At 40.5% G+C, this 17,905-nt stretch overlaps 2 protein-coding genes across 2 annotated transcripts in view; one reads left to right on the top strand and one right to left on the bottom strand.

The window, feature by feature from the left end:
- COQ10B (coenzyme Q10B) overlaps positions 1–3,161 on the top strand; it is a 16,304-nt gene extending 13,143 nt beyond the window's left edge. Inside the window, exon 5 of the mRNA XM_070732115.1 lies at positions 1,440–3,161. Coding sequence (XP_070588216.1) covers positions 1,440–1,607 — 168 coding nt within the window. The 3' untranslated portion in view covers positions 1,608–3,161. The remainder of the gene's footprint in view (positions 1–1,439) is intronic.
- HSPD1 (heat shock protein family D (Hsp60) member 1) lies at positions 3,022–17,905 on the bottom strand. Its single transcript, XM_070732114.1, has 12 exons — positions 17,761–17,905; positions 15,200–15,375; positions 13,865–14,117; positions 13,134–13,216; positions 12,491–12,586; positions 12,095–12,188; positions 10,672–10,840; positions 7,526–7,625; positions 6,039–6,284; positions 4,763–4,937; positions 3,698–3,876; positions 3,022–3,615 (listed from the first exon to the last, which is right to left on the bottom strand). The coding sequence occupies exons 2-12, from the start codon at positions 15,371–15,373 to the stop codon at positions 3,463–3,465; spliced, it is 1,722 nt and encodes a 573-aa protein (XP_070588215.1). The 5' UTR covers positions 15,374–15,375; positions 17,761–17,905; the 3' UTR covers positions 3,022–3,462.

Here is a 17,905-nt window from a genome sequence, read left to right as displayed (position 1 = left end):
GATAATTGGGACCATGACCATTGGGACCATGGCCAAGTATATGTGAAATATGGCTACACCACTTAGTGATGGCACTTGATTGATATCATTAAGCAAATCCTGCACTGTCATTAAGCGTGATGTCACATGGTTGTCATTGGCAACTTAACAGCTTCCCCATTGATTTTGCTTGTTGGAAGCTTACAGTGAAGATTGCAAATGGCAACATCATTCAGTGCCATTGTAAACTCAAATGGTCGGTGAATGAGTTGGTCATTAAGCAAGGACTAACTTAGCTTTTTTTAGTACCTTTAATAATGTTGTATTAAACAGGAAATTATCAAAACTGGCCAAATCATTGCCTATTATTGACAATTGTTACTCTTTAGATCAGTGGGGGCGCACCTATGGCACAGGTGCCACTCGGAGCCATATCTGCCGACATACGAGCCATTGTCCTAGCTCAGCTCAACACATGTGCAGACCGGCCAGCTGATTTTCAGCTTGCCCAGAGGCTCTGGGAGGGCATTTTCAGCTTCTGGAGGGGCACTGGGGAGTGGGGGAGGGTGTTTTTGCTAAACACTGGGCTAACCAGAAATTGGGAAATGGGCTCCAGAGCGCCTCTGTGGGGGGCAGGGGAGGCAGTTTTCGCCCTCCCCAGCATTGAATTATGGGTGTGGGCACTTGTGCAGGTTTAATAGTGTGTTTGCATTTGCTTTCAACACCCGACGGAAAAAAGGTTCACCACCACTGCTTTAGACTATAGACGACTAGAAAAATGCATCAGTGGACCAATGTACTTATTTATTTAAATGTAATTATTTAGCCTTCTTATATGGAAATACATTTCTTGGTTATTTTTAACTGCAGCACTTTTGATTTTAAAGAAAAAAGGATCCATATATGTGTGTGACCATATAGGCACGTACATACCTGTTGGTATTTAGGAGTGGACTACAAGATGGCTGTGTAATCCTAGAAAACACAGCTGCTTTCAGTTACAGACAGAAGCTTTGGAATGCCCCTACTATGCCCAAGACCATGAAATATTTTGAATAGTAAATACATAGAACATAGCAAAACTAGAATGATTATGTGGAAGGGATACAGACAAAAGACAAAGTAACTAAGAAAGCACTGCATTGTGTGCAGAGCACTATGTAACTGGGAAGTAAATTAATGTCACTTTGTTGTAAGTCCTGCGGTACTGATTTTATTTATATATTGAGAAGTACCACACACAACCTGAATGGCAATTAAGGTTAATGAAGACCAAATTATTCATGGCTAGAAAACTGTAATCTATAAATATTAGACTGAAATTGCAGAAAATGAATGCCCAAATTTTCTTAGGATCTTGTAACCAGCCATTATTCCCCAATATGGATAGATTAATATAAAAACAACTGCCTACCCATCTTAATCATTGGGGTGAATGATAAATTTGTTTTCCTTTACAGATTTCTTTTGAGTTTCGCTCCCTTCTGCATTCTCAGCTTGCCACATTGTTCTTTGATGAAGTTGTTAAACAGATGGTAGCTGCATTTGAAAGAAGAGCAGGCAAGCTCTATGGTCCAGAAACTGTAATACCTCGAGAGTTAATGCTTCACGAAGTGCATCATACATAAATTTGTTTTGAAATTTTCTGGACACCATCTTTACATATGAGATCTTTTTCTCATGTGGGCTTCCAATTATATGGGGCATTTTTTGCCAATTATGTATAATACTACTGTATAAAACATGCATGTAAGATGCAGGTGTACATAGAAGCTTCAGTCAAGTGCAATTCTAAGGTGCTGGTAAGTTCACTGAGTGGCAGCTACATTTACAATGGCCTCCCCTCATCTTTTCAGCATGTATAAAACTCAGCACTGTTACCAGTTCTATAGCCTTATTTTGACAATGTTTAATATTTACTATTGGAATCAAGTTTAAGTTATTATATTAAATGCATATTTAAGTTATTTTTAGTATTCAAAACTAGCTTTTAACAAGCAGTGTGCAGTTCTGAAAACAAAGTTTGTTTTTGCATAAACCTGGATAGCAAACTTAACATGCAGTATTTTAGTAAGTTGTATGAATCCTACAGAAAGGGCTCAGCTTCAGCAGTGCATTATTTAATATGGTACTGTAGTAAACTGTTGTAAGTTTCCAACAGGTAACTACCTATACTGGGGGTCTTCTATGAATAATCATGAACTCTAGCTTTAAAATGTTCCAGTTAATGACATAATGCCTGGGGGTTTATGGCTTTCTTCTACCAGCAAAACTGAGAGTGCTAACAAAGCACATTTCTCCACCTTCATCTATAATTCTCTCAATCTGCCTTAGAAAGTTGAAAAACATATTAGGAACAAACAGGAAAAAGGATACTACTGTTTGCCAGAGTTGACTTCTGTAACTTTGGCATTAGCTATATGTAAATATAGTTTAAAACAGTGTATTTGAATTTAACATCTTTTATAATTTTATATATTACTGCACTTACAATTTGTAATAGTTTGATCACTCTAGCTTGATTCATAAACATACGTTTGGCCCTATGATTATTTTTGATACAATGCACTCCTCTCATTTATTTTCATAAATGTGAGGATACTGTAATCTGTGGTCAGCAGTATTTCTTATTACAAACTACTTCACAATGGTAATAAGTCCTATTATCAAGTTAGCTCTGGCACCTTAATCATGAAAATCACTCAGGCAAGAAGATTTTGTAGATCAAATTGAAGTACAGCTAGATTCTAAATTGCTTCAGTGCAGTTCTTAATTTCACAGTGCAGTCACAAAAAAATTATTAAACTTTTTTTACTAGGAAGGCAGCTCAATCATCCGTTCTATTTTCATGTATTTAAAGAAAAATAACTTGACAATTTTATATGAAAGTTTAACTTTTGAGGAATAACTTTCCTTTCTTTGAGAAATAAAACTTTCATAATTAGTTGTTGTAGTTGGCTCTGAAATCCAAAAAATATTGTCCTGGAAAATTTAGTACTTGGGATGAACAGATATTGTGAATAAGTTAATACATACCATACCTTAGAGCAATTGTTTTATTACATAAAGTTGTCACATAATTGTATTTGTCTACTTTGTACACAATTTTATTCAGTCTTGCACACAATGGCTTCTGCATTTTTTAGTGACAGCAGGCACCAATAAAGTCTTATTTAGCAGAATTGCAAGTGCTTCAACTGGTTTTAAGTTCAGAGCACAAGATTGGTACATGGATCTGCACCCAGTATCAGGAATGTACAAATGTCTTTATTCAAAGTACAAAATAAATTATCTGTAGGCATGGATAATGACTGTAAACAATCATACAACTGAAATCCAGTAACAATGTTAGTGATTTTTTTTCCTAAACACAGACCCTTTCTCTGCAGTCACTATCCATCCTTTCTGACTCTGACCCAAGGTTCGCTTAAACTATCAGGTCATGCACTGTAGTTCATGATACACATCCATGTAGCCTAGGCTTTAGAACATACCACCTCCCATTCCTCCACCCATTCCTCCCATAGCAGCAGCAGCAGCATCCTTCTCTTCTTTAGGGATTTCAGTTACAACTGCTTCAGCTGTAGATAAAAGGGAAGCTACTCCTGCAGCATCCATCAGCGCTGTTCTCACAACCTACGAATGGATTAAGAGTATTCTGTAAAAGACTGAAACACTAAGAGCACTTCACAGAATCATTAGAAAATTTGGTAGTTACCTTTGTTGGGTCAATAATGCCTTTTTCTATCATATTCACGAAGTCACCAAGCATTGCATCATAACCAACATCAGGCGGGCTTTGCATGATTTTCTCAACTATCAGCGATCCTTCAACCCCTGCATTCTTGGCAATAGTCATAGCTGGAATTTTCAGGGTTCTTTTTACAATCTCTATGCCTAAAATAAATGAGTTCTGATTATAAAAATGAAGCTAAACTAATTTCACTGGGGATGATGGAACCAACACTGAACATTAGTCTACGGAGAGGGGCGGCATACAAATCTAACAAATAAATAAATAAAACCTGGGCAAAGTGCGGCCCAGGTGCCAGATGTGGCTCGTCCGCTGTCTGTGACTGGCCCATGAAGGTTGGAAGGAGGGAGAAATGGAGGGAGGAAAGAAGGAAGGAGAAAAGGAATCCAAAGCTATTTTCAGGCAAAGCCTGTACTATGTTTTCTCAACTGACAATGTAGGTCAGTTGAAGACAGGCACCTGAAAGGAATATTTTGAAAGAGAAGTAAAGAACTGCCCATAAGCAGAAATAAAAGGCAGAGAAAATCAGAGACAGAAGCTTCTCTGTCTCTGGAAAAGGAAGGAGAAATGGAGGGAACAAGGAAGGAAGGAAGGAGTGGGCAATTAATTTATAATTATAATATATAATTATATGTATATAATATATATAATATATAATTATAATTAACTCAGTTCTACCCAATAATATACACTATTGGGTAGAATTGAGTTAATTATATTAATCCGGCCCTCTAAAACCATCCCAATTTTTCATGCGGCCCCATGGCAAAATTAATTGCCCACCCCTGATTTAGATACATTGCCTATCCTTCCAAAGGAGGATTTCCGAATATAAAATTTCCAGTTTGAATCTGGAAATTGTGAAGTCTTTTCATCTATTTTCCAGCTCTCAACAAGCTCTGGATAGTTTGGAGTAAATTCTGAAGGGAAGAAAAAGCAGCTATGCTGGAGAGAAGAGAGCGCCCTATAGGAAATTTGGCAGTTTAAAATCTAAATGTCCAAGTATTATAGTAACTGGTATTAACTTACCGGTTTTCTGATCTTCATTGATTGGAGTCAAAGCATCCAGTGCTGGAATACAACGGAGCAATGCACAGCCACCACCTAGAACTATGCCTTCTTCTACAGCAGCACGAGTGGCATTCAAGGCATCGGTGACTCTGTCTTTCTTCTCATTAACTTCAACATCACTTGTTCCTCCAACCTAAGAAGAAATCCCTAGTTATCAAATTCTTACAGGTAGTTGTTGACATAGGACTGTAATGGAACCTGCCCGTTATGGTCGTTTTGTTTTTTAAAAAGTCATCTAATATAGCTTTTACATTTTTTTGTAGTGGTCATTAAGCCAACCAAAGGTTTGTTATGATGTGGTTTTGCACAGAAAATGAGAAGTGCCAGTTTAGTGATAAGACAGTAATGCAACTGCTATGGTGGCACAGTGGTTAGAACACAGTCCTGCAGGCTACTTCTACTGATTGCTGGTTGCCAGCAGTTTGGCAGTTTGATTCTGACTGACTCAAGGTTGATTGACCATTCTTCCAAGGTCGGCGAAATGAGGATCAAGATTGCTGAGGGCAGTATGATGAGACTAAACCACATAGCACATATTGCTATGCTGCAAATGGCCATAATTGTAGTCCTGTTACTGAGTGCCCAAAGTCCAATCAAATGGCCACAAAGAAGACCTGACAGGTGGAACTTTGAATCTCGGCCATAAGTCCCCTATTTGTGTTGGTTGTAACAGGTTGCTAAATGACTGCTCTTAAATTGAGGACTACCTGTACTTAGAAGTTATCTGCAAAATCCTGAAATCTGAATGACTGGGAAATGCAACTTCTCTTGTATGATTGGAATGCTGCTGTTCAAGAAATGTTACAGCTCCCTTTGACATAAAAAAACCACTAATCCTAGTTTTCAGTTCTGGTTAAGTATCTTACTACCTTTACTGCTCAAGAAACACCACCACCTCCAGTTTTAAGAGATGCTTCAGGCCATAAATGAATATAATTGCTGTCTTGAATGATCATTATTGTCACGGAGTTAATTATGAAGTCTTCCTGTATGTTGCATTTTCACAACAGCCATTTTTAACAAATTCTTAAATCAGGCTTTAGTTAATACATCATGGATCATAAACTAAGTTGTAATGTTAATCAAATCTGAAGCATGTTGAACCCATTTATACTACCTTCTATTATTAAATTTGCATGTACCCAGCTAAGAAACAATAAGGGCAAATCAATATAAAAACATGAAATTACATTAACTTGATTTTACCCAGGCAGAAAACCCACAGTATACCTACTTTTAATACAGCTACTCCATCAGAAAGCTTAGCCAGGCGTTCATTTAGCTTCTCTTTTTCGTATTCACTTGTTGTGCTTTCTAGTTGCTCAATTATTTCTTGAATCCGTTTTTCAATCTGAGTCTTATCACCTTTTCCTTTAAGCAATAAGCAGTCGTCTTTGGTTACAATGACCTCTCCAACTTTACCAAAGTCATGAGGCTGAACATCTTCCAGATTTATAGTTAAACCTTCCTCTCCAAACACCTGAAATAGGTTATATTGAACAAGTGTTTTGTTAGTAGTTGCAATTTTACAAATGTTTAATAATCACTATTAAACAATCCCTCTTTATTGGATTCATTAACATTTCTTCAGTACTGTACTCCTATCTAAAAGTTTCTCCCAGATTAAAGACACTTAGTAAATGTCACATGAAGTAATTATTTACAGCCCAGGCACCTCAATAGTGTAAATTTTTCAATCTATATAGCTCAGACAAAATTATAAGCTTTATGCTTGTGCAGGCTTCAATGTCATCAGTTCAGAGTTTTGCAGCAGAGCACTCCTGCTTCACAACATGGAAAGCCATTTGCTTCCGTAGATAGTTGGGTTTTGTTTGTTTTGCTTCCAAATCAAGTGTTGACTCCTGCCTACTGCCTGGAGAACTCCCTGCAGTTTTCTGGCAAGACGTTTAGGAATAGTTGTCCCTTGCTCTCTCTTTGGGTCTGCGGACGAGTGACTGGTCCAATGTCATCAACTGACTTGCGTAGGACAGAACTAGAACTCAGTCTTCTGGTTTCTACCCTGGTGCTTTAAATGAGATAAGATAATGGACTTTAAAATGCTGGGGCCCATTATACCATTGCATGAATGCAAAACTGCACCTGTGGCTTAAATCCCAACACTCTCTGCACAGAACATGTCCTTGCAGTCCTTGACTTATGACTACAATGGAGTCCAAAATTTCCATTGCCAAGCAAGACAGTTAAGTGTGTTTTGCCCCATTTTGCAACCTTTCTCGCCAAGTTGTTAAGTTAGTAACGTATTAAGTGAACCCGGCTTCTCCACTGACTTGTCAGAGGACTGCAAAAGCAGATCACATGAGCCCCAGGACACAGTAACTGTCTTAAATACATGCCAATGTCAAACAGCCGAATTTTGATCACGTGACCATGGGCATGCTGCAACAATCGTAATGTGAAGAATGGTCATCAGTTACTTTTTTCAGTCCCGCTTTAACTTTGAACAGTCACTGTGAATTGTTGGAAGTTGAAGACTACCTATAGTATATTCTCACCTCTAGTCTGTTTTGGCATAAATCACCCTCCCAAATTCTCCTTTGATATAAATAAGGATCAAGTGTTATAAGTCAAATATATAATAAAAGTAGGTTAGAATCCTACAGCTCTAGCTATAACACAAATGCAGACGTGTCAATTTTGCATTAATGCTGCCAATTTTCTGTGGCTTAAGAACTTTTTCATTTCTTTTTAGGTTTTACTTACAGCACCACCAGTAGCAACTGCCATATCTTTAAGTTGATTTTTTCTATTGTCACCAAACCCAGGTGCTTTTACTGCAACAACCTGCAGGCCGACCTTTAATCTGAGAAAGAAAATCAGTAAGCAGTGTGCATTTTAAATCTGAAATCTTTTTATCAGTTCCTAGTCCAAGTTACCTCATGTTCAATTTTAATTAGATCTTATTTTAATATGACAATTCAACTGGACTGACTGGCTGTTATTGGCGGACCAAAATACTGTAATCTCATTCCTGGTTTCCAGTAAAGATTCAGTTTCCCCTCCCAAGAATCTCTTTAGGCCATTTCTTAACCCTTTTGTCCTAGAGACCCAAGTCTGAGAACTCATAGACCCTTTCTCAAAATGTATTTAAAATAAAATACATATAGGTAGTACTACCAAATATTCTGAAATACCTTTATCAAAATATTAAAAAGTAACAGGAATATAACAAAGTAATCAAATGTGCTTGGCTTGAAATCAATCATACAATTATTTTTTTTAAAGGATATAATTGTGAGATTTATTCAAGTTAACATGCATATTAGGAATTTTAAAGCCATAAATTACTTCGGATACAAAAATCATTTATTTTTATCCAGTTTTATTACTTTTTAAAATAACTCAATGCAGCAAACACATCCAACACACCTTCCTCCTCCTCCTGCTTATTTTCCCCACAGCAATCCTATGAGGTGGGTTGGGCCAAAATCATTTAATGAATGGCTAAATTTAAGGTAGAAATGGATGAAGATAAAATTGTTTAACTACAAATTACCTTAAGTTTGCAGCACCAGTCTCAACTGCAATTAGCTAATCTTTCTTTTTTTGGCTTGGTAATACCAAAATTGTAATTACTATACGTTATCTTTACAGTTGCTTTATTAACAAGTTAACTGTCTTGTTTAAATAGATACAGTGATCCCTCGAGTATCGCGAGGGTTACGTTCCAAGACCCCTCGCGATACTCGATTTTTCGCGATATAGTGGTGCGGAAGTAAAAACACCATCTGCGCATGCGTGCCCTCGCGCATGTGCAGATGGTGTTTTTTACTTCCGCACTTGGGAAGACCCCCGCCCAACAGCTGAGGACCCGCCTGCCCGCCGCTTGTCCGGCCGCCGCGCCGCTCGTGCCGCCGCTGCTGGCGCGAGCAACGCCGCTTCCCAGCTGAGTGGCGCGAGCAACGGCATGGGTGGGCGAAGGGCGGGCGCGCGGACAAGGGGCGCACGAGCGGCGTGGCGGCCGGACAAATGGCGGCCGCGCCTGGCGGCAGCACGAACAACACAAACAGCGTGGCGGCCGAACAAACGCACGAGCAACGCAAGCGGCGTGGCGGCCGGACAAATGGCGGCCGCGCCTGCCGGCAGCACGAGCAACACGAACGGCGTGGCGGCCGAACAAACTCACGAGCAACGCAAGCGGCGTGGCGGCCGGACGAATGGCGGCCGCGCCTGCCGGCAGCACGAGCAACACGAACGGCGTGGCGGCCGAACAAACTCACGAGCAACGCAAGCGGCGTGGCGGCCGGACAAACGGATTCTCCTCCGACCTGCCCTCACCTTAGCTTCCAGCTGATGCTTCGATCCTTGGAAGAGGCCAGAGCGCCTTTCTGCACCACACTCTGCGCTCGGGTTCCTTTCCGGAAGATGGAAGTTTCTCTCTTTCCATCCTTTCTAGCAATACAATACTCGATGGTTAAAACCATTTTAACCATCGAGTATTTTATTGCTAGAAAGGATGGAAAGAGAGAAACTTCCATCTTCCGGAAAGGAACCCGAGCGCAGAGTGTGGTGCAGAAAGGCGCTCTGGCCTCTTCCAAGGATCGAAGCATCAGCTGGAAGCTAAGGTGAGGGCAGGTCGGAGGAGAATCCGTTTGTCCGGCCGCCATGCCGCTTGCGTTGCTCGTGAGTTTGTTCGGCCGCCACGCCGTTCGTGTTGCTCGTGCTGCCGGCAGGCGCGGCCGCCATTCGTCCGGCCGCCACGCCGCTTGCGTTGCTCGTGAGTTTGTTCGGCCGCCACGCCGTTCGTGTTGCTCGTGCTGCCGGCAGGCGCGGCCGCCATTCGTCCGGCCGCCACGCCGCTTGCGTTGCTCGTGAGTTTGTTCGGCCGCCACGCCGTTCGTGTTGCTCGTGCTGCCGGCAGGCGCGGCCGCCATTTGTCCGGCCGCCACGCCGCTTGCGTTGCTCGTGAGTTTGTTCGGCCGCCACGCCGTTCGTGTTGCTCGTGCTGCCGGCAGGCGCGGCCGCCATTCGTCCGGCCGCCACGCCGCTTGCGTTGCTCGTGAGTTTGTTCGGCCGCCACGCCGTTCGTGTTGATCGTGCTGCCGGCAGGCGCGGCCGCCATTCGTCCGGCCGCCACGCCGCTTGCGTTGCTCGTGCGTTTGTTCGCCCGCCATGCCGTTCGTGTTGCTCGTGCTGCCGCCAGGAGCGGCCGCCGTTTGTCCGGCCGCCACACCGCTCGTGTGCCAATGTCCGCGCGCCCGCCTTTCGCCCGCCCACGCCGTTGCTCGCGCCACTCAGCTGGGAAGCAACGCTGGGGTTTCCCCGCCGCCCACGCAAAGGGGAAACCCCGGCAAGAGGGGGAAGACCCAGGGAAGCCACCCAGCAGCTGATCTGGCCAGGGGGAAGCAAACTCCACCATCTACGCATGCGTGGCCATAGAAAAAAAAAATGGCGCACATGCGCAGATGGTGTTGTTTACTTCCGGGTTGAAAAATCGCGATATAGCGTTTCGCAATAATCGAGATCGCGAAACTCGAGGGATCACTGTACATAATTGTTTGATAATTCTTATCACTAATAAACAGGAACAAGGCTTCCCCTCTTGTCAGACAATGGAGATTATTCTTGGATGCTTTTCTACTACTGCAGGATAAAGTAAATATGTATAAACATTTAGCACTTTGCTCTGTCACCCTATTGTTATTTTTTTTCAAAAGTCTGCTCCCAAATGCTTAAAAACACCCTTTCTGTTCCAGCAATAGACACAGCTTCCACTAACACAAACATATAACAAATTCTTCTTCAGGGGAGACAACTTCCTTTCCTAAAACTGATTGTACGAATACAGCTTTTATTGAAAATATTTTGGAAAAAGTGCATTAAAAAAGAAATATTTACATCAAACCTACCTGTTTAGTACAAGTGTGCTGAGGGCTTCTCCATCTACATCTTCAGCAATAATGACTAAAGGCTTACGATGATTATTTGCAATTTCAAGAGCTGGTACTATGGATTGAACGCTGGAAATCTTCTTTTCACTGATTAAGAGATAAGCATCTTGGAATTCACATTTCTGTCCTGCAAAGAAACAATAATAGAGCATTGGCAACACATCTGGAATCTGCAAGTGGTCTTCCAGTGGCAATTGCAAAACATGCATATTCAAGTTCCATGCAAAGATGGATCCAAAAAACTATCTTGTGTAGTATTGATTGTTTTTTAATGATATTGGGATTTTAATTTTAGTTTTTAACTATTAGATTTGTACTATATTGTTATTGTGAGTTCTCGAAAAGAAGCGGCATAGAAATCTAATTAATAATAGTAATAATAGTAATAGTAATAATAATTATTATTATCATCATCATTATCTTGATTTTTAGCTGAAAGAAAATTTCCATTATGGCTCCCTTAGAAATGCTGAAATCACAGTTACTACAATAGTTGTTATTGTTACATGTCTAGTCAGCTAGATGTTTAGACTGCATTCAGCATTTTTGACTATGTATTGATTACTTTCCAATGACCTGGCATAGGCAGACATTGTTTAATATCAAAGGCTTAATTTGCAAATGTAAACTGTTCCAAAAAGCTGTATTTTGTAACTGATGGATGATTTTGTCAATGCCAATGAAGTTCAAGTGGTGCTCCATATATATCGAGACTGAAGAAAGCACCTATCATTATTGGTACTGCATTTCCTTTCTTTTGCCATCATTCTACTTTTATTTGCAGATCTTTGTATTTTTGGATTTTCTCCATTCCCCCCCCCCCCCCCTTCTGCTATCTCCAGGTACTGTCATGTCCAGTATTCTGACTTTTTAAAAATCGGTCTTAATGACAGAATTGTTAGGTCTGGAATGTTGTAAGGGATTTATTTGCCTGTCTTGAATTCTAAATCCCAGAACATTTTAGTTAATTTCGTATTATTTTGTTTATGTGTGGGCAATCTATAGCTAGATTAACAGTTTAAGACTGATAAAAACTTAATAATAAGTGACATGAATAGTTAAAATACAAAAAACCAACCCCTAAAAATGAAAAGCTACATTTAGAGTATAAGAAAGAAGAGAGTACATTTTAACTATATGCAATGCAACCATTTTGATTCCATACTTCCTTAGTATCCCCAAGTCTACTAGTAACAATATCTTGCCTAATTGGGTTCAAGATAGGGCACTAAATTGCCATATTTTGTAGCAAAACTTGTTTGAGTCCAAAAAAATAAATGAATAGGACCAGGGAAAGTCATGAATTAGTTTATTCCTATTATTAAAACAAAAACACTAGTGGATCAGAGGAAGACATGGGGTTCAATTAATGGCATCTTACCTTTGGCTGTATTAATGAAGTAGGGAGAGATGTAGCCTCTATCAAACTTCATTCCTTCAATAATTTCCAACTCATCGTTCAAAGTTTTTCCATCCTATTTTTTGAATGATTTGGAAAATTAATTAGTATGGTTTGAAGCAAAAAGACTGCGCTATCAGCTAACAGTCATTTTTCACGGAGTAAAAGGAAAATGCCCAATTTATAGTAATTGAAATTACCAAACCCAGCTTAATTTTGGTATATAACATGTGCATCTTATTCCCCAACCTAAATCTTCTATTAAATACTATGAAGGTTCCTAAATATCATATTTCACATTTCTTTAGATGCTCTCAGTAAGTCTTAAAATATTATCATAAAACAAACCAAAATAATATAAGGAACATAGGGTTGTACCTTCACTGTAATAACCCCTTTCCGTCCAACCTTCTTCATGGCATCGGAGATTATGTTACCAATTTCTTTATCCCCATTTGCTGATATTGTGGCAACCTGCACATAGACAAATTATATATATTCTCTAGGAAATTAAAGTAAATACAAAATCCCATCACATTTTAAAACATTGGTAACATGACATCACACCACACATATAAAGACTATGTTCCCATATTTAAATTCAAGTCCCATAATATCAACACTACCTCCTGGGAAACCCTGGCACAAGATCGATCAACATGGTGCATGCTGACCCACCAAGGCTCTCAGACATCGAGGCCAGAAGAACATTCATAGCAGATGAGAAGCGAGCACTCCGCAAAGCCAGAGATGCAAATGCTGCGACAATGGTGCCCATACATGTCTGCCCAACATGTAGCAGAACATTTCATGCCTGTATAGGCCTTACCAGCCACCTGTGGACACATGGCCGACAGCCCACAACCTGTTAGATGCCAAAGTCCTTTTCGAACATGGACGGACATCATCATGTTCCCAAATTAGGATGTTTTATTAGGCTTATTAAACAGTGTATCCTATATCAATTTTTAAAAGCATGTTGGAAAACAGAATCAGTTGCTTAAGGCTGAGATGTCATTACCTGAGCAATTTCTTCTGGTGTTGTGACTGGCTTGGACAATTTTTTCAATTCATTAATTACAGCCTCCACAGCAAGCATCACACCTGAAAAAAAGTGTTCATTTAAAAAATCCACAGACCTAACAGTAAATAGGTATTAAAGAGAGATTGTTCTCACATTCTTCCCATATCAAAGTTATTGTGATAAAATCTCTCTCCTTGTTACATATACACAATTTTGTCTCAAGTAAATAGACACCAGTCTATTCCTATGATGTTCATGTTCAAATCTGTTATGCCTCAGAAGAAATATCAGATAGCTGAGGTAAAGTGTTTTATTTTGCACTTTTCCATTCAACATTATCCAGCATTGTAATAATGAAGGGAAAATTGACAAAGTCATTCAAGACAGCTGTATGGGAGTTTAGAATCGGTGCTGGTATCAAAAGTTGAGAAATTTAAACCACAGCCCCATACTCTTTATAACCGGTATGCAAATATTATGCCAACAACACCAAAGAAGAGGCATATATGACTCAAAAATACTTAGCTACAGTTAGGCTACAATCTACACAATATGAAAATATATAGAATACTTTATTAAAGTAACATCATGCACGTCTCACTTTTCCTTGATAATTATGGAAACATTAACAAAAATAGCCCATTTGGAAGCACTTCAAAAATCAGTTTTGATAAGTCTGACTACAGCTCCTTTTACCAAACTCACATCAGAAAGAAGGTTCGTATTACCTCTTCTAATTTCCACTGGGTTTGCTCCTTTACTGATCTTTTCAAATCCTTCCTTGGCAATTGAACGTGCCAGTACCGTTGCAGTTGTTGTACCATCTCCTGCCTCTTCATTGGTGTTGTTGGCAACATCTTGAACTAGCCTTGCTCCAATGTTTTTGTACTTGTCCTTCAAGTCAATTGCCTTGGCTACCGTCACGCCATCTTTTGTCACCTTTGGGCTTCCCCAACTCTGTTCAATAATTACTGTTCTTCCCTGAAATAACATACAAAATTAAAACACTGGCCTACAGAGCTTATATAAAATTTAAGTTCCATTCAGATCACTTAATAATGATTAGACAATATTTTACAGCAATTCAAATATTAGTTTAAGTGCTATTAAGACTTACTAGAAAAGCATCATAATTATGTCTTACTATAGAATATGAAACAAAATATTTGGAGCTCCCAAATAAATAAGAGCTGGAAATGTGCTAGCATGGCTAAATGTGAAAAGGTTATGCACAAACAGGGTTATGCATCTGCAAAAACAATGCACAAAAATCACCTGGCATACAAAAAGAATTATGTCCAAGGAAATAATGGAACAATACAATCATCTAAGGCAGGGGTAGGCAAACCTGGCTCTTCTATGACTTGTGGACTTCAACTCCCAGAATTCCTGAGCCAAACATGCTAGCTCAGGAAATTCTGGGAGCTGAAGTCCACATGTCACAGAAGAGCTAATTTTGCCTACCCCTAATCTAAGGAGTAAGTTTGTTTAAAAGAGTATTTTTTATTCAAAATGATTTGCTTGACACTATTATGTAAAAATGGTGACAAAATTGAGTCTAGTCACATAGAATTCCAGACTCCAGGTGGTCATTAAAGTGAGGGCTACCTGTACATATTACTATCCACACAACTGTATAGTTGGGCCTGCTGTTGATATTATAACTGCATTAGACTAGGGCAACTTTTACTGACATCATGCATGGCTGTAAATTCAGGGGGGAAATTTCACTAGTTTTTTTTTAAACTCAACTAATTAATTTGATATTAAGAGTACTCAATTTATAGGGAACATTGCACATGCTTACTTGACAGCAAATTCCAACGTGCTACAAGGAAATACATTTCAAAACATTGTATAGAAAAGTGTTAATTAAAATCTAACTGGTATGGTAAAAATTAAATGTCCAGTGATTTCCACATAAAGCATTTTACTTTCCTGCTGAAATTATATATCACTTCAGGTAATTCTAGCCACAAAACTACTTTGGATATTGCTCGCCATAAAATCAAGATACTTCACAAGTAAATATCTACATAGTGCTGGACTTTTTATTCCGATACCTTTGGTCCCATAGTGACAGCTACAGCATCAGCTAGAAGGTCTACTCCCTGCAACATAAGGGCTCTGGCATCTGCTCCAAATTTCACATCTTTTGCATAGGATCTTGTAAGGTGTGGGGCCAAGGCTCTGGATACCGGCCTTAGTTGACGTAGCACTGATGGTAAACGCAGCATTTCTATAAATAAAAAATTGAAAAATGCAAGTCAGTGTCAACGTAATCAAGAATAGAAATAGATCATAACCATGCCTACTATATGCCAAAATAAACTTCCCTAAACTGATGTGCAACAAATATGCTGGGAGAGAGATCCCAAATTCATTCCCAACATGGTTTAGAAGAGTTGTGCAATATGGTAAGTCTGAGCAGTGATTTGCTACAACTCATCAGACTAGGACTGCCTTTTAAAAATGGCAAACAAAGTATAGAACATGTATTATTAGCATGATCAATCACTACAGTAGAACTGCCAAATTCAATGCCCTTGAATTCAACTCACAGATCACTTCCATGAAAAGGGATCACATGTTGGCTTACAACTTTTTAAAGGCTCACTGATAGCCCAACTTAATTTTTTAAAATAAATTGGTGAACATACTTCTTTGTCCTATTTCCCCCACAACAACCTTGTGAGATGAGCTGGATTGAGAGAAGTGACTGGCCCAAAGTCACCCAGCCAGATTTCATGTCTAAGGCCAGATTCATTTTCCTAGTTTTTAGCCTGATGCTAAAACAAACCAGCTCTTAAAGGATCTTTGAAAATGTATTGTATGGTCAATTAGGGAAGTAGGAATATGGATTCAGGTGTTAATTCCAACAAATCTATTTAGTACTACCTAATAAAAGTCATTTTAGGACTTTCTTGTTTAGGAGTTCCTTCCTGAAGATGGCCTGAAGCAGTTTAGGATATTTTCTTCTTCTTTCTATTATATGAATATTTTGTGTTGGAAATACCAGCAACTGCTTTGTGAGAGTACTCATAAACATCCCTCAAAAATGCCAAACCTAAGGCAAAAAACATTGATAATCTGTTTCAAACTGCAATGATATATGCTGCTCAAAAAAAATAAAGGAAACACTCAAACAACACATCCTAGATCTGAATGAATGAAATAGTCTCAATGAGTATTTCATTTGCACAACAGCATGTGAAATTGACTGTCAATCAGTGTTGCTTCCTAAGTAGATGGTTTGATTTCACAGAAGTTTCATTTACTTGAAATTATATTCTGTTTTTTAAGTGTTCCCGTTATCTTTTTGAGAAATGTCTAATAGTCATATCCTATTAGAATTCATTTTTTTGAGGAAATGCATGAATAAACGATACAGATATTCTTTATCTCTCCGCCCATTTCTTATTGGGGCAAAATATACTGGGAAACACGGTATCTATGGATTGGTAACTTAAAAAGAACCTCAAAGTGTGATGTCTCAGCCACTATCATTAAAAAAAATGCAAGGGGGACAAAGAAAAAAAAGCGAGGGAAAAGAAGAGGGTAAAGTCTACTAACAAGTCAAGCGTAAGCATATCTTTCGGCCCACACACGTGCTTCATTCATTTACTAGGTCGGAGGACAAGGTCAAAAGAGCAGCAGCGCCCCCTAGCACTCGGACAGCGGTACTGCAGCCAAATAAAACTCGCAGCTCGCTAATCCTTTTTTTGAATTCAACTCATGGGAGCATCAGAAGACTCCCACTTCTCCCTTTTATCTTCACGTGTGTGTGTCGACATCCACTGTCTAAATTTGGCAGGGCTGCGTTAAGTCCTCTAGATCAGGGGCTTTCCAACCTTGGCAACTTTAAGACTTTTGGACTTCAACTTCCAAAATTCCTCAGCCAGCAACGCTGGCTGAGGAATTCTGGGAGTTGAAGTCCACAAGTCTTAAAGTTGCCAAGATTGGAGACCCCTGCCCTAAAACCCACTAACCCAGAGGTAGGCAAAGCTGGCTTTTCTGACATGTGGACTTCAACTCCCAGAATTCCCGAGCTAGCTCAGGAATTCTGGGAGTTGAAGTCCACAAGTCATAGAAGAGCCAACTTTGCCTACCCCTGCGACTAAGCTGACGCTACCACCACCGCGTGGACCCGCTGGAAGCCGATACCCAACCCCACCGCGGAAGTCTGGTCTATAAACACCGCCTGCGGACCCCAGGCCGATCGGGGAAGGGCCAAGAGCGTCTCCATCGATCGCAATGCATCTATTAATCCCACGCATCACGATCGCCCTCCACCCCCATCAGCCTGACCCGCAATCTAGCCGCATCCGCCACCACTCCCGGTCCGCTGTTCCGCAGCCTTTGTATCGGAGTAATCCCCTCTCGGCCTTTCCAACCGCTTGGACTACAAATCCCATCTTTTCCAAGCGCAGCAGGCGGAATGGGCGAAAGGGGCAGCGCACCCGCAGAGCAATCGCACGCAGTAGGCGCCGGCCCATTCTCTCCAAAACAGGAGCGGAACACGTGAAAAGCAGCACCGACTCTCGCCGCCCTGCCTTGATTTTCCCCCGCAGGACGCCCGTCCTCCTCACGGAGCGGGAGCCGCCGCCCCAACCCCCGCTTTTACCTGTGGTGGGCTCAGGCAACGGGCGAGATACCGTAGCACGGACAAGGTGGCTGCTCTCGACCACTGGCGGGGGCTGGAAGCAGCGCGTTGCTCTCACCTCCCTTGCACCGCCCCGCCTCCTTCCCCACGTGAAAGGTTGGCGCGG

This window comes from Erythrolamprus reginae, chromosome 1 (assembly GCF_031021105.1).
Source record: "Erythrolamprus reginae isolate rEryReg1 chromosome 1, rEryReg1.hap1, whole genome shotgun sequence".
In the NCBI taxonomy this organism is placed as follows: domain Eukaryota; kingdom Metazoa; phylum Chordata; class Lepidosauria; order Squamata; family Dipsadidae; genus Erythrolamprus; species Erythrolamprus reginae.
Note: the sequence above shows the minus strand (reverse complement) of the source record. Positions and strands in the feature narration are given on the sequence as shown.

What these genes read in the sequence shown, in the direction of transcription:
- HSPD1 (XM_070732114.1), bottom strand. Translation starts at nt 15,373, where the DNA reads ATGCTGCGTTTACCATCAGTGCTACGTCAACTAAGGCCGGTATCCAGA. An exon ending in CAGTTGCTACTGGTGGTGCT is followed by an intron (nt 6,285 to 7,525) that starts GTAAGTAAAACC and finishes AACCTATTTCAG; the next exon opens with GTGTTTGGAGAGGAAGGTTT. An exon ending in GCATTATTGACCCAACAAAG is followed by an intron (nt 3,616 to 3,697) that starts GTAACTACCAAA and finishes ATCCATTCGTAG; the next exon opens with GTTGTGAGAACAGCGCTGAT.